The 15518-nt window shown below is 40.3% G+C and overlaps 2 protein-coding genes and 1 long non-coding RNA gene across 4 annotated transcripts; 1 reads left to right on the top strand and 2 right to left on the bottom strand.

Annotated features, from left to right (window-relative positions):
• Positions 1 to 1186: 1186 nt before the first annotated feature.
• Positions 1187 to 5396, bottom strand: LOC148381750 (uncharacterized). The gene is made up of 5 exons (XR_015854333.1): positions 5237 to 5396; positions 4987 to 5123; positions 3835 to 3877; positions 2385 to 2397; positions 1187 to 2297 (listed from the first exon to the last, which is right to left on the bottom strand). It is a non-coding gene; the product is annotated as an uncharacterized LOC148381750 (long non-coding RNA).
• mcm3 (minichromosome maintenance complex component 3) lies at positions 4998 to 15456 on the top strand. 2 transcript variants are annotated; one of them, XM_088361553.1, is made up of 17 exons: positions 4998 to 5179; positions 11042 to 11154; positions 11532 to 11740; positions 11824 to 11954; positions 12041 to 12279; positions 12385 to 12493; positions 12695 to 12848; positions 13016 to 13147; positions 13212 to 13420; positions 13495 to 13669; positions 13757 to 13883; positions 14041 to 14191; positions 14275 to 14415; positions 14493 to 14605; positions 14676 to 14749; positions 14915 to 14999; positions 15068 to 15456. In XM_088361553.1, exons 1-17 carry the CDS (start codon positions 5171 to 5173, stop codon positions 15264 to 15266), a joined length of 2370 nt encoding a protein of 789 aa, XP_088217679.1. In that variant the 5' UTR covers positions 4998 to 5170; the 3' UTR covers positions 15267 to 15456. The 2 variants fall into 2 exon arrangements, with proteins under 2 accessions (XP_088217679.1, XP_088217678.1); XM_088361552.1 differs by lacking the exon at positions 4998 to 5179 and adding an exon at positions 10635 to 10840.
• Positions 6573 to 9730, bottom strand: paqr8 (progestin and adipoQ receptor family member VIII). Its single transcript, XM_088361554.1, has 2 exons — positions 9549 to 9730; positions 6573 to 8646 (listed from the first exon to the last, which is right to left on the bottom strand). Exon 2 carries the CDS (start codon positions 8597 to 8599, stop codon positions 7529 to 7531), a length of 1071 nt encoding a protein of 356 aa, XP_088217680.1. The 5' UTR covers positions 8600 to 8646; positions 9549 to 9730; the 3' UTR covers positions 6573 to 7528.
• Positions 15457 to 15518: the final 62 nt, after the last annotated feature.

Here is a 15518-nt window from a genome sequence, read left to right as displayed (position 1 = left end):
CTGGTCCTTACTTTAAAATGGCACCCTCTTTGCCCAGATTTTTCAGACAGATATACTTTTTGGAAATAAGGGCCTACACGTGCCTCCCCTGCCATCATGAAAAAGGGGGGGTGGGGGGGTGGGGTGGGGGGAGGGTTAGGGTTTCAAACGGCTTTGAAAAGAAACCTTACGGGGGCAACGAAAAAAAAGTTCTCCAGCCTTATGGCAGGGGGCGCTAGTGAACCCGGGATACCTCATGCGCTCTTGTAGAATAAGTAATCTCCAGTTCAAATTTACAGTGAACCAATGAGGAGCAGTCGTCAATTTATTTCGTTTTACATTCGGGTTTTTTTTACATTGGAGGATTATATATGAAAACTCAAACGATTTTCAACGATGGATTTTTGGTCGAAGCAGGAAGTCATCAGTAAAGGAAGAGCAACTCAGGAGTTAAAAGGTTTGTTCGGACAACGGGACTTCGGAAGGGAGCACAATCGAAAACAAGTTTTTGATTCCATGTGCTTTACTGAGTGTTTGTATGTGTGAAGACTGCTGATATGGGATTTTAATTAAAATAGTTTAAATTAAATAATGAATAAGCCACTCTAGAGCAGCGTTCCCCAACGTTTTTTTGTGACACGGTTAGGTGTCGGACAAATTTTACCGGGGATGGGAGTGACGTCAGTGCCTCCCCAGTCATGAACCTCACCGCACGTCATTGCCTATTCATCTCACAAAATAATTCAAGCACCCAAGTGACCCAACTTTGCTTAAACACATTCAAAAGACAATTTCACAAAATATAGATCCTTCAGTCTCAAACATTTCTACGCATTTTCATTCCATATTGGCTGGTGAGCTGCATACTATTTGTAATGCTTGTTTCTGCTGCCCTCTAACGGCCTAAAACAACATTGCAGGAGTCAGTATTGTTTTTCGGCATACCAACGCCCTCACGATTCTCACTTGGGTGTGTAGTAGTATTGCAACACGAGAGTAAGACAAGTATCTCTACCACACATGGTATGAAAACTGGCATTGCAAGAATTGCAACCCCACCCTCACTTTAAATTCTCATCGCGGTAAGTTGCCACTCCCAAGTTTTCCCAATTAAACTGAGGCCATCAAATGCATTATCTAGATTTTTCTGAACCTGAAAAGACAAATAAAACAAACAGTATATAAATTCATCATCAACAGACACATGTGAATATCAAATTAGAATTTATTAGATAGATGATAAAAAAAAGAATACAAATGCAATCAGATGTATCCCTTAAAAGAAAGCAACCCTGCACCAAAATTCACATTATGCCCTCTTAAGACAATTGCACACAGGCATAACAAATCCAAAAACAAATTATTTTATGGTTAGCGAAACAATACCAAACACTCATATTAGAACTAAATAAAAATAAAAACAAATCCCCTAGAGATCAAATTCTGTTTAGTCATCAAATTTCAGGCACCATTTTACAAATTATGATTTGTTTCTTCACACGCTAAACAAGTTGATTAACATGCTTAAGTTAAATGAATTGCCATGTTTGCATTTAATTTGCCGGTCAGTATGCACCTTAAAATCTAGTTCAACATTGTGGGGAAAAAAAACACTGAATTATTGCATGGCTAACGGCTAATGTCTTCCGCACAAACACATTCACTCACACACGCGAGCACAAAAGAAGTTATAGAAAACGAGGAAACAAAAACAATAACAAAAAGCTTTATGTGAAAAATCGTCATACATGAATCTTTGCGGTTTCCTGAGTGTGTGCAGATAATTAACTCCAGCAATAAAATGTTTTGATTTCCTTATTGGTCACTGTAAAATCTGTTTCACTCCCAAGAACAAGCATATAGACGATTTTGGATTGTCTCTGGATCTTTAATGACATTTACTTCCACCATTATTTGTTTTCTCAATTCACAATAAGGTCCAAATATATTACTTCGTGAGCTTAATTTTTTATTTTTTTTTGACAAAACATATTGTTTAACTATTTGATGTGAGTGTTTTCTGCCATTAAGTGAAAGGCCTGACATGGTGAAGTCAGTACAGTAAGATGAAGCTGCCCTGTAACCTGCCTCCCCCTTTTGTGTCCATTCGTCCATTCAGGACAAAGCCAACAGTGGAAAACTGGATTTCATTGGAAAGGAATGTTAAGTGTTAATTTGTCCTCATATCTGCCTCTTGAAAACAAACTTTAACTTTAAAGGAGTGTTGCAAGCAGGGGCTTAGCTGACTGCGATGACTGATCTCTCCAGTGTACTCTTTGGCATGCTTTTATGATCTCTCCATGCTGTATAATTTGAGTCTGTAAATTGGCAAGGAAATGCAAGCAAGTTAAGAAAAAAAATGTAACAATTTACAATATGTTAAATTTCATGAGATACGAACTTACCTCTGCCATCAGTCTGTCATAAAGATAAAGAAGAACAATAAATGCACAATGAAAATATTGTGTTCCCACGAACACGGTCACATGAGAGTAAAACCTCTGAAGTCAAACATCCATAAAGTTTTCCCATTCCAACCAATATCTACCTATTCATAAATTCAACTCGAAAGTTAATTTCAAACTTTAAAAATTAAATGATTTTAATGGCACCTTATAGCCTGAAAAATACGGTAATATAGAAAGTAATTACATAAGGTTAGCATGTTAGCCTAGCCCTTCTTGGTATGGGACAGGTGTGGAGTACTGGTTTGTAAACAGTGGCGGTCCTTGAAAATTTATAGCTGCCCGGCCCAGTAAGAGCCAGGTATCATTTGCACAACTTTTCCAAATGGGTCGAAAATAAAATGAAATAACTCAACGGGTAAATCTTTCAAAAATTCTGTCTACTTTTTATCAAGTAGAATTTATCAAACTCCTTTGTGAAACTAACCGGCTTATCTGGACATGATCTGATCTAACAAACTAAGTTACAATTGGAATGCATAACATGTTTTTGTGAAGTGTGAAGTCTATCACATGACTTTTTTTCCTGAAACTAATCAGTAACAATGAATGTGGTCTTTCTACCCGGCGACAGATGCTGTTAGCTTGTTGTCGACTATGCTTAACTTTGTGTGTGTTTAAATGATGAGCATAATATGTCACGGAATATTTATCTTAACTCTGACAATGTTATTTAAATGAAGACTAATTAATAGTGAGTAATGAAATTCAGGCCTCTGTGCCCTGTTTTGAAATAAGTTATGATTAGGTGAGAATTGAAGTTAGCTTTTATTTTACCACCAAATTATTACTGTTTTGCATTATTTAAAAAGGGTCAATTTTAAAAGAATTCTCATTTTTCCTGAGCTTAAGTCCTTAAAATCTATCTTGAGTGATCTAACAAGTGAATCATGTAAACAAGTTTAGTTGGTTGCTATGAAGTGAAATATATTAAGTAAAATTTTAGTTTAGCTGAAAGTACAATTATTCCATATAATTTTTAGTATAGTACACTCTAGTACTGACATATTTGACATTTGCAAACCTACATTCAAACTCCCTCGTCATATTTTTATTGTTTAAAAAAAATGTGACCCTGGAATTAACCTGCAAAATAATTACTGCTACCTGCTCTTCATAATTTATGATGCGCTTCATTGAAACAAATAAAATTCATTCATTCATAATTACATAATTTGCGTCTCAAAAGTATTCACTGAATAACAAATTTGCTCTTAAAAAAAGTTATTTAGAGCCTTGATTTGCAAAAAAGTTTCATGGTTTCCCCTGGACCTAATTACGCTATAGTTGCAATTCCAGAGGAACAACTTGCTAATTTAAAGGGCGCTGCATCATGAATGGAATTCAGAGTGACACGTGAGAGGAAGAGGAAGAACGAGTCAGTTCATACCGCCGTGCCTCCTCCGTTCACATCGTATGCGGTGCTGGAACTCCTGAAGATGACAACGAACAAAATTAGGGCTTGTTCCAAGGGTGTGACAGTGCGTGGGATGTGTGTGTGTGATTCTGATTAAGTGGACACTGTATAAAATAATGTAAACAAAATAATATAAATTATATAATCATAATATATAAACATAAAAATAATGACAATCATTAGAATTATACCAACACTGTTAGGCATAAAGTCCATTTTTTTTCACATATCAATTATAATTGTCACTTGGATCTGTGATTCAAATAAAATAGATATCTAAAATAGATTGGTTTATATAGTCTAAAACGTTGAAAATTATTTTCTCTCTATCACAACGTCATGTTAATGTCAACAAACAAGCCTTATTTTTGTTTTCTGGAAAAGTGATGAGATGCAAGAATTTTACCATGCAGGTAAAATCGTTCGCTTCGATAAATTCATTTGCTGATTGGCTGGTTGAAATCACATGATTCAACCACTTATACTTAGGCGTGGAACTCACCTTAAGTTGAAAGAATGAGCTACCAAATATGTTATGAAATAGAAGATGCAGTGATCTTGTAAACAAATCAAAGCCATTTTGCTTTTTTGATTAGGTAACAACTAAAATGATTCTTATCTATCTCTACAGCCGCTGTTGCAATTTCATTCTTTTGAGTGACAAACAACTCCAGGAATGTACTCAGCAGCAGATAAGAGTGCATTTTCATCGACTCAGTCAGACCGGGCCTCCGTCACTGGTATGTTTGGCAGTGGTGGGTGTGGAAACACACAAATGCATATCTAGGTGCGTCCAAAATATTTTTATACAATTGGGTCATTTGTCCGGCCGTAAAGATGTTACTGTGATGATCCAAGTTGTGGCATTTGGCGATTGTAATATTTAAAACCCCTTGTTTCCTCTTTTTAAACAGGCCAACACCTTTCCACAAAATCCACCCATCAAGTCTGACAAGTCTAAGCTTTGTCGTGAGAAGGAGATTAATAACCATGTAGAGTCTTGCATTTATGAATGGACAAAAACGAATCATATTACAAGTCAAATTTGTATTTGTTGGTCATGATTAATCCGACATATACAACGATTCTTCAAAAGGTGAGGCAGTGTATGATGATTTGACTTACTTCTGACAATTTGTGCAGAGGGCGACCAGACTGATGCTGACGATAAGAAAGACGACGAGGGAGATGATGCCCACCTCGGCAGACGAAAAAGACGACATCATATCGAACATCGGAATCGGAGCCATTGTGGACGTGCTCTGCGATATAATCAAACCAAAAAAATGATCTACCACCAATTGAGAAAATGATCCAGGTAAGATCATTTCTGTCACATAAATGACATGTCATGTGTACAATGCATATCACTTACCAGTTTGCGCTGCTTGACTCACTTGTGTGTCACCAACTGCTGCCAGTCATTCAGCTCATGTCACGGTATTATGCGTTGCAAAAAGGCAGGTACTTGAAGGAGGGATTCATTTTCATTGGTGTCCTGCTTGTCTTGAAGGAGGTGCTCACACAAGCTTGATAACCAGCCCATTGTACTTAAGCTCAACCTCAGAGCAACGCCTGTGCACCTACTACGTACCTGCTGCATGCACATTCCAAGCACTGTTGTAAAACTGGTATTTGAATAGTATGATAACTTGTCATCTGAATAGACGTCTTTTAGACGTCTAATAGACGTCTATTCTAATCTAATCGTCTATTAGACGTCTTTTAGCCGACGTCTAATAGACGTCTATTAGACGTCAAAATGCTCGCAGGGGTGTATCATTAAAATTACAAAACAGAAATATTTGATCCTGTATTGTAGTATTGACCTCATCATAGGCAAAACATTTAAAAACACGTCGAAAATGAGAATGACCCCCCCCAAATCTTATTTCCATTCATATCCTGTAGGTGAAGCGACACCTGCTGGTTGGTTTTGGTCATTGCAATACTCAGCTCTAATGGAATGTCACAGTGGAGTGCGAAATACATGCGGTGGAGTAAACATTGTTATCTAATTGGATGTAGTCTGACACTGCTAGTTAGATACAATTGTAATCCATTCTCCGAGGTTTTGATTGGGGAGGATGGAAACTGCCATAAAAATGCTTTATTCGTCCCTTTATGGAACAAATGGTAGCAAATTGCAGCAAATTATAGTTATTTTTAGTGGACCTTGAGAATTATATTAATGAATTATATTATATCATACCCAGCTGTCCATTTTTCCACCTACATATCATCTAATGTGCTTTGACTTGTAAGATGAGGTCAAAACAATCATAAAACACTTGAGCTACATCTTCTTTATGGTTTTATGGAATCTTCAACATTTTTTCATTTGTCGTGTCCTATGATAATGAGCCTCTTATTGGTACAGACACACCTTTGCATGTTTTAGGTGCAGCCAAGATAAAGGTAGAATAGGTCAATGCAATGGATCCTACTTTCGTGGGGTTATAAGGAGCTCCTGACTGAGAGTTTAGATTGTGATAACATTGTGATGTTAATCTTAATGAAACAGGATGAAGACAGCTGACGCACCAACATAGTTTTACATTGTTTCAGTTTTATTTTTTGCGCTGACTGTGTGTTTTGCTAGATGTCAAAGCAGGTTCACCCGTTACAAAATAGGCAAAGGTCACAGCGGCCTTCAGGGATGCTAAATTATTGGGGGGGTCAATAAAATGATATTCAAACTCAATAATAGCTAGTTGGAATATAATTTAATTCATTTTCTTTATTAACTTAAACAGATAACACATTACAAAGGAAAAAAAATAGGTAACATTGTTTTAAAAATAAAAATGCTATTTCCTGTTTGGTCATCTGGCCTAGTCCCAATAATCAAATTGTGTAAAACATGTTAAACGCTACACTGTTAAAATATATATATTAATGATACTCTACACCATATTAAACTTGAGTTCATTGCATCAAAATTTGACTATAATGAAAATAAGCAAAGTTGCACATCAGGGAAAAAGAATCACTTTTTTCAAAGGCAGAATTTAGACAACATAGAGAAACACAGAGTATTCCAAGGGTGACCAGTATTGCTCTCGATTCTACTGTGGTGTATAACTTAAAGTACAGCAGGACAATTTATTCAAATAATCAACTGCAGCGGAGGACACATTGGAAATAATCAGCTTTGGTCACGCTGTTGTCATTTTTCCAATGTTTAGCAGTATTGTTCTCTGGCATCCCTATGACTCTGCAAAGCCAGCTGGTCTGCATGCTTGAGAAAAAAAAAAACAGACCCGCATTATGGCTAGCAATTGGGCTGACTCGTCTGATCAGATAATTGTGTGAATTGGTTGTGTACTATCTCATGGGCTAAAATGCCATCTAAATCAATCGAGGGGGAATTTTTTTAATGATAATTAATTGAAAGAAAAAAAAAATGCATGGCAGTTGTAGAGCAACAAACTGTTATTTGCAACTCACTCAGCTGAGATTCTTTCAGCAGGAGCAATAGCAATGATTCATCGAGGAAAGTGTTGCACAATGTTCCAAATATTTCTGCCGTGGATCAGCTGTGAAATATTTTGCATACTTGAAAATAACCATGACATGCCAGTTGGAATACTTAACATTTAGTTTGCATTTCATTGCTGCTTTTCATACCGTTGCTTTTCTGATTTCATCTCTATACACACATTTCTTAATTGTCTCTCTGTTTTTGACCCTTTAGTTGTTTTTGTTTGTGCTTCATTATTACAAGTGCTGTCAAAATGCAAAACAGGAACAGGGCGGGGAAGGATATACAAGCACACCACAGCTGTGTCTCCCCAAATGTCTCCACCACTGTATCCCTCCGCCTGACATAATCCCAAAAGAGTGCCTCCAGCTGAAACAGTGTACACAGGGACAAAAACATATGAAAGATTTGGTGACCTTGGCCCAGAAAGTCACAGCGGCCTGGGAAGAAGCGCTCAGGTATGGGGCAGGAGAAGAAGACGGCGCTCAAAAGGAAAGAAGCGACCTGGAGGGCGTGGAAGGGCAGTGAGGGTTCCTCTAACCAGGCCGCAGTTGAAAGTCGGTGCAACACAGGACTGATGTCCAGCAAATATGCCAGGGTGGCGGGAATCAGCTGACAAATTTTACGACCCACGGGATACGGCCGCCGATATCTAGATTTGGCAAAACAGCTGCTAGCGCAGAAAAGCCATCCTAAGAAAGCCGCGCCGGGCAAGAATAGCGAGCCAATGGAGCTGGCTCTCCACGCTGGCTCAGATGTATAAAAATAATGTCCAAGGGAGCATCCGTATTGATAAACAGCCACACCCACGTAGTCCAGGAAGAACAATAAATAATGTGCATGCTCAGAGTGAGACTGAAAGAGATGAGCTGCTGCGCTGAAAAACAAATACGTCAATGAAGACACAAAGAAGAGGCAGAAAGGGAGAGATGCTGCCGTAAAGGTGTACCCCACGGCTCCTATTTTAGCCCACCACTGATGTAGGAGCACAAGGGCTGCCAGCAAGTGAGTCCACACGTTGAGAGATTCGTTGTGTCTCTGGAAGAGGCTGAAGAGGTAACAGTGCCATTTCTGATGGACAGGACGGTATCCTGACAAGATGTAAGGTTCCCGAAACAAGCTGGGGACTTGACTGGAAGAGACAGTGGGGCTGGGCAGTTGCAAGGAAGAAGATAGCAGGTCATGAAGGAGTTGGCCGATCTGCTTTGCACTTGGGATGATGGTTCTCAGTCGCTGGAGGAACTCTCCGGACATTGCTGGGTCTTGCAGATGGAAGACAGAACTGGATAACGTGGATTACGCTGGAAAAAAACAATCAATTGTGAATTGTTTGTGATGAGTTCCTCATGCCACATTAACACCACACATTTAAATCAACCCAGATTTATTTGACTTAAATGCTCAGTGGTCATGCAGATTAGTTTCTGTTTTAAGGAGGCAATTTTTTTTTATCCCCTTCAAAGAAACCTGCTTATTCCTCTTCTTCTGTTTGTTGACATACAATATATCTCTTTTTTTTTGCAGTTTTCTGTAGTACAAGTAGAAAACTGAAACAAGGCGAGCTGTACTCCGCACTAAACAAACGGCCTCCATCCACAACCAGTATGAGTTGTAGAAAATGAATGAATGGATGGCATAGTTACCCCACAATTGAAATCACACTTGCTTTCTCTTCAACTCAAAACAATTTGAACAGAGGTGCATTTTTCACCCACAATGAACTTATTCATGGGATTAGTGAGCAAAAAAAAAATTGGCCAGTGAATCCACAGCACGTGGCATTCTTAAACCTCCCCAAAAAACATTTGCTTATTCCAACAATGAACTATTCCGGGAGGCGCATTGTAGGTAAGGTTATTTGCAGTGACATTCCTTCACAAATGTCTACAGGACAAAAGATATGCTGTTAAACTTGCGAGTAGAGTATCACGTAAAGTATATATGCACACAATAACTTCATCTACTGCTGTCAGCAAGGTAAATATGCACCTGAGGAACAATCGTTGACTAGTCAAACATTTCACATGCCCTAGTTAAACTCCTATGATCTCATTGAGATCTCCATAGAGTTATTATAATAATAATAATAACGAAGGTTATTGAAAAACTATGTAACACGAAGTAACTATGAAGCTATTCAAAACAAGAAAGAAGCACTAGATTTTACTATAATGAAATCAAACGTGATCCGTGCGTGCCTCACCTGTCACGATCGAATCCGTTGTCCACCTGGAGTTGCGCGTCTCTGCAAGCTAGTCGACTCAAATGAAGCAACACTTTACTCGCCAGCCTGGAACATGACATGTGGACTGGAGGTTTTATTCATGAAGCTCGAGAAGGAAAAAGGATAGCTGACCTGGAAGTTTGTAGGCGGTGTTGATGTGACTATGGAGAAACGCCCATGAGCCTCCCACGAATCATCAGAATTGTGCGTTCATGTTTAAGAGTTTTTAAAAATGTCCTTATGTCAAATGCATGCTGACTTTTAATGCATGGCGACATCTTTTGTTGTGTTTCGAAATGCCAGTTATTCACCATTATTATTATTAAGGCGAATCAGTCGAAAAATGTAGAAATGTGGATATGAGATGCTTGGAATAGTTTGTTGCCGAATAAGCAGAAATAATAGAAACACGTCCCACGATAATATATTGAAGTTAAACACAAGTCTACCAAAATCAAAAAAATAATAATTAATATGAAAAAACATCCATCCAGCCACCCATCCAGCCATTTTCTGAGTCGCTTATTCTCAGACAAATAAAATTATTAACTACACTACCCACAAATCCCGTGGAGGCAGCGTTCATAAGGCGTTTTCTCAAAAGTGCTTGAGTCATGGCAGATATTTTACATCAGAAAAAAATCCACTCCACCAAAATGACTGTCGCAAAACATGCATACACCCTATTATGCAATACTAAGGATGAATATTTATTTAGAAAAAAATCTCTCACAGTGGGGATTTAGAGTAGCGCTTGTGTGGTTGTGTTGTTAAAGTGCGTGCAATATTATCTTTGCAAACAAATGTTTCGAAATCGACAGTGCAATGCAGTGACAAGTGAATAAGGAAAATAAGCAGGTCGCCCTCTTCTGGATAATACTGAAATTGTCTAGTTTACGGTTGTTGAGCTTTCCTCATCGGGACTCACTTCCTGTTTTACTTTCGCGGGAGTTTTTCGTGGGGCTGGGTCACATGGACACACAAAGAACTGTCATTGGACATCTGTAATGAAGCCGTAGCAAACACGGAACTGTATCGACCAATCCCATGTAACGCTTTTGTTGCGTCACGACGTCGTGGCGCGAAAATTCTTCATTGTGCGGACAGACTTTAGAAAGCGGCACATCGGTCGGATTTGTTTGGCATTTAATAGCGTTTTTTCCCTCCCCAGCTAAATAAACTCAAACTCTTGCATTATGGCTACCGATGTTATAGATGACCTTTCGATGAGGGAGGCACAGAGAGATTATTTGGACTTTCTGGACGATGATGTAAGTTTAATTATGTTAGCCCGATCACCATAATGTGCCTCACGTTGTTATATTAATCGAGATGTGCAAATTAAGTTAGTGACGATTGATTTAAGAAATAAGCTTATTCATGTTACCGATTTTAGACTGTCCGAATTGTCTTGGTTGTTTTTGAATAGTTGAGAGGAAACTTAAACGTGCGTTTTGTTTTTTGTAATTTAGCAAGACCAGGCCGTTTACCAAAGCAAAGTCCGTGACATGATCGGCGAGAACAAGTCTCGTCTCATCGTCAACATTAACGACCTGAGGAGACGCAATGAAGCACGGGCTTCAAAGTGAGTATAATAAACATATGTGACTTTTTATTTTTGTCAAGTATGTGTTTCTGAAAGAATTATGGATTACTGGGTGTCATACAGAGCAGTTGGGACCTTGTTAGTTTAAATGTTCTATTCAAAATTCTTAATCCACAAATTGCCCTGGATGGGACTCTCCAAGAGATTTTTACCAATTCTGTTAAAGCTGAATAATTAAATAAAATCTAATTGATATTGTTTATTGTAATACATGTTAATTCAATGATACACAATTAGAGGACTTTAATAAAATGTGTATATTAAATTGCAATTATAATGTGCATGGAATAGGACAGTCCCAATACTTTTGCTCATTGACTTTTGCAGCTTGCTCAGTGTTTCACTCTTTCTTCCAGGTTGATGAACAATGCTTTTGAAGAGCTGATGGCCTTCCAGCTGGCCCTGAAGGACATGGTGGCCTCGGTGGACGCCACCTACGCCAAACAGTACGAGGAGTTCAACATCGGCTTGGAAGGAAGCTTCGGCACCAAGCACGTCACTCCGAGGACGCTCACCTCCAGGCTGCTGGGCAGCATGGTCTGTGTGGAGGGCATCATCACCAAATGTGAGTGTCTTTTGTGATACCGGTCAAGTTTAAAGCATACATTTTTTGTTAATTTAATCTAATACTCCCTCAATTTGTCGTAGGTTCTCTTGTGCGCCCCAAAGTGGTGCGGAGCGTCCACTATTGCCCCGCCACCAACAAGACCATGGAGAGGAAGTACACAGATATGACTTCTTTGGATGCTTTCCCTTCTAATTCCATCTACCCCACCAAGGTATATAAACACATGCTTTTGCTCTTCTATCAGTGGGACACACTCATATCAATCCTCAATCTTCCCTCTCGGGTTCTTCCAAACAGGACGAAGAGAACAACCCGCTAGAAACGGAGTTCGGACTCTCTGTCTACAAGGACCACCAGACCATCACGGTTCAGGAGATGCCGGAGAAAGCCCCGGCAGGCCAGTTGCCTCGCTCTGTGGACATCATCCTGGACAATGACTTAGTGGACGTGGTTAAACCAGGAGACAGAGTGCAGGTCATCGGAACGTACCGCTGCCTGCCTGGAAAGAAGGGAGGCTTCACATCTGGGACATTCAGGTTGAACCTCGATTAATACTTTTTGCTAACACTACTGATTTGATTTGCACTGTACAAAGATATTACATTTCTGTTTTATGTATTATTTTTTTTTTCGGGGCCCAGGACTATCATGATCGCCTGTCATGTCAAACAGATGAGCAAGGAAGTGTCCCCAACCTTCAATGCTGAAGACATCAGCAAAATTCGAAACTTCAGTCGCAGTCGCTCTGTCGTAAGTCTGTCACTGACATGTCAGTCCTGGCGTTCATAATTATTTAATCATTCTTATGAACTGAAAATATGTAAAATGGCTCTAAATGATTCCTCAATTATTAAAATAGTTGTCGATTAATTTGCTAATCGATTAATATCGACAGATTTACATTCTTCAGTGGTCTTCAATTAACAGGCTCGTTTTTCTGCTTTCTTCCAGAATGTTTTCGATCAGCTGGCTCGCTCACTGGCCCCCAGCATTCACGGCCACGAATACATCAAGAAGGCGATTCTCTGCATGTTGCTTGGTGGGGTGGAGAAGGTGCTGGAAAACGGCTCGCGACTCAGAGGAGACATCAACATTCTGCTCATTGGTACGAGAAGTAGCCTTGCTTCAATGGGGTACACACAAAGGAGGATTCATATTAATTCCATACACACAATATTAGAGAATACTGTGTGGAGTCACATAGAACAAATTACTGCAAATGCATTTTTCCAACCTTTAAGTAATATATTGTTGCGCATTGATCGATTTCAGGTGACCCTTCTGTTGCCAAATCTCAGCTTCTGCGTTACGTTCTCCACACCGCACCGAGAGCAATCCCCACCACTGGACGGGGCTCCACTGGAGTTGGCTTGACCGCCGCTGTTACCACTGACCAGGAAACCGGTAGGAACTCACTGATTTGCTTCTTGTCCAATCAGATTGATTTAATCTTTCAATCTGCCTCAAGGGGAGCGGCGTCTGGAGGCCGGCGCCATGGTGCTGGCTGACCGCGGCGTGGTGTGCATCGACGAGTTTGACAAGATGTCCGACATGGACCGCACGGCCATCCACGAGGTCATGGAGCAGGGTCGAGTCACCATCGCGAAAGCCGGCATCCACGCCCGCCTTAATGCCCGTTGCTCTGTTCTGGCGGCCGCCAACCCTGTCTACGGCAGAGTGAGTTAGAAAAAGAATCCATGTCGCCTCCTGAACAGTACACACTCACCTTGTGCCTCTTTTGTTTGTCATAGTATGACCAGTACAAGACCCCCATGGAGAACATCGGACTGCAGGACTCCTTGCTGTCACGTTTTGACCTCCTCTTCATCGTGCTGGATCAGATGGACCCGGAGCAGGACCGGGAGATTTCTGACCACGTCCTCAGGATGCATCGCTATCGTGACCCCCGTGAGCAGGAGGGTGCAGGTACTGTGACTCGGCTTCATCCAGAAAATAAACATTTTGACATGGAGGTCCTGCTTATTTATTTATTTCTTTATGATGATTTTTTAGCAATGGCTCTAGGAGGCTCAGTCGACGTACTGGCCACAGACGACCCGGATGTTGTGGCGCAGGAGCACGAAGAGCTGCAGGTCTTTGAGAAACACAACAACCTGCTGCATGGAAATAAAAAAAAGAGGTAGAATCCTAATTTTTTGCATTTGTGTAACTATAGAGCCCATCGCCGATTTTGCTTCCATTGATGATGACCCAATTAGATCGAATCGTCTTTCAGCATTCTCATTTGTGTCTCAAGTTGTTGAATGGCTTAATGTGACAGATTTGGAATCTTTCAGAGAGAAGATTGTCAGCAAGGAATTTATGAGGAAGTACATCCACATCGCCAAGGGGGTCACGCCGGTGCTGACGGAGGAGGCGGCCAATCATATCGCAGAAGAGTACTCAAGGTTGAGGAGCCAGGAGCAGCTGAGTGCTGATATTGCCAGAGTGAGCAGTCGGGCTGAGAAATAATCGATTTGACATTGCAAAGTAAGAGAATGCAATTTTCAAATGTCCTGTTTTCTGTTTAGACATCTCCAGTGACGGCTCGTACGCTGGAGACCCTGATCCGTCTGTCCACGGCTCACGCCAAGGCCCGCATTAGCAAAGTGGTTGAGATTGAAGACTCTGAGGTTGCCGTTGAGCTCGTCCAGTTCGCTTACTTCAAGAAGGTTTGTGCAGATCAAGCTAACGCAGATAGCAAATCGAATTGTTTTTTTCAGCTGCATGTGACAATGTTTTTATGCAGGTGCTCGAGAAAGAAAAGAAGCGTTCCAGAAAGCAACATGCTTCTGACTCGGATGAAGAGGAAGCAGAAGAGGAGGCATCTACTCAGCAGTCACAGAGATCTCAGACAAAGAGGTACACATAAATTCCAGTGCTTTTGCAATTCGTTTTTTCAGCTGCTTGCAATAACCTATTTGTCCTGAAGGGCGCGCCGTGGGTCTCAGGGCAGCGAGCCCTACAGTCCATATGACTTCAGTGAAGAGCAGGAAGTCCCTGAGAGTAAGTGTATTCATTAACAAAGGTGACACAAAGGACTTTTTTTTTTTTTTTTTTAACGTAAAATGACAATTAATACCTGAGACATTTTTATTCATTCGATTGTTAGCTTTATTTTCCAATTTTTATTTGATCTGGGAAGTCTCACATTGTCATTGTGCTGTTCAGTTCAGGCCTCTGCAGGGAAAAAAGCCAAGCGGACGCAGGAGCAGGAGGAACAAATGGCTGAGGTCGCTGAGCTCTCTACTGAAAGGTGGGTGCCTTAAATTTGAAATTATGAAAAATAACATTAACTATTCCTCTTGTGTTTCCTCCCGCTAGGCTGAAGGAGTTCAAGTCGTCCCTGTTGGCCGTTTTCCAGTCTGGCCACGCTCAGTCGGTAAAGATGCAGGTGCTGATGGATGGCATCAACAAAGAACGTCAGGTGCGCTTCACCAAGGCGGAGGTCCGCGCCGCTTTGAGTCGCATGCAGGATGATAACCAGGTCATGGTGGCTGATGACATCATCTTCCTCATCTAAGAACAGGTCAATTCTGAATCTGTCAATTATGTTCCATGGACTTCTAAAGAATTTCTGGGGTTTCTCCAGCTTGTTCCTTCCGTATTTTTCAATATTAACACAATCATTTACAATTCCCCCTTTGAATCCTGTAAATAGAGTGGAAGCAATTTAAAAAAAGAAAAAGAATAAAAATACATTTGTACACTGATTGTTTTTTTTTTTTTATTCCAATAGCTACTCTGCATAGGGTTAGGGTTTATAATTTATAAT

The sequence above is a fragment of the Syngnathus floridae genome, chromosome 19, assembly GCF_059516105.1.
Source record: "Syngnathus floridae isolate MCC-2025c chromosome 19, RoL_Sflo_1.0, whole genome shotgun sequence".
Lineage (NCBI taxonomy): Eukaryota > Metazoa > Chordata > Actinopteri > Syngnathiformes > Syngnathidae > Syngnathus > Syngnathus floridae.
Note: the sequence above shows the minus strand (reverse complement) of the source record. Positions and strands in the feature narration are given on the sequence as shown.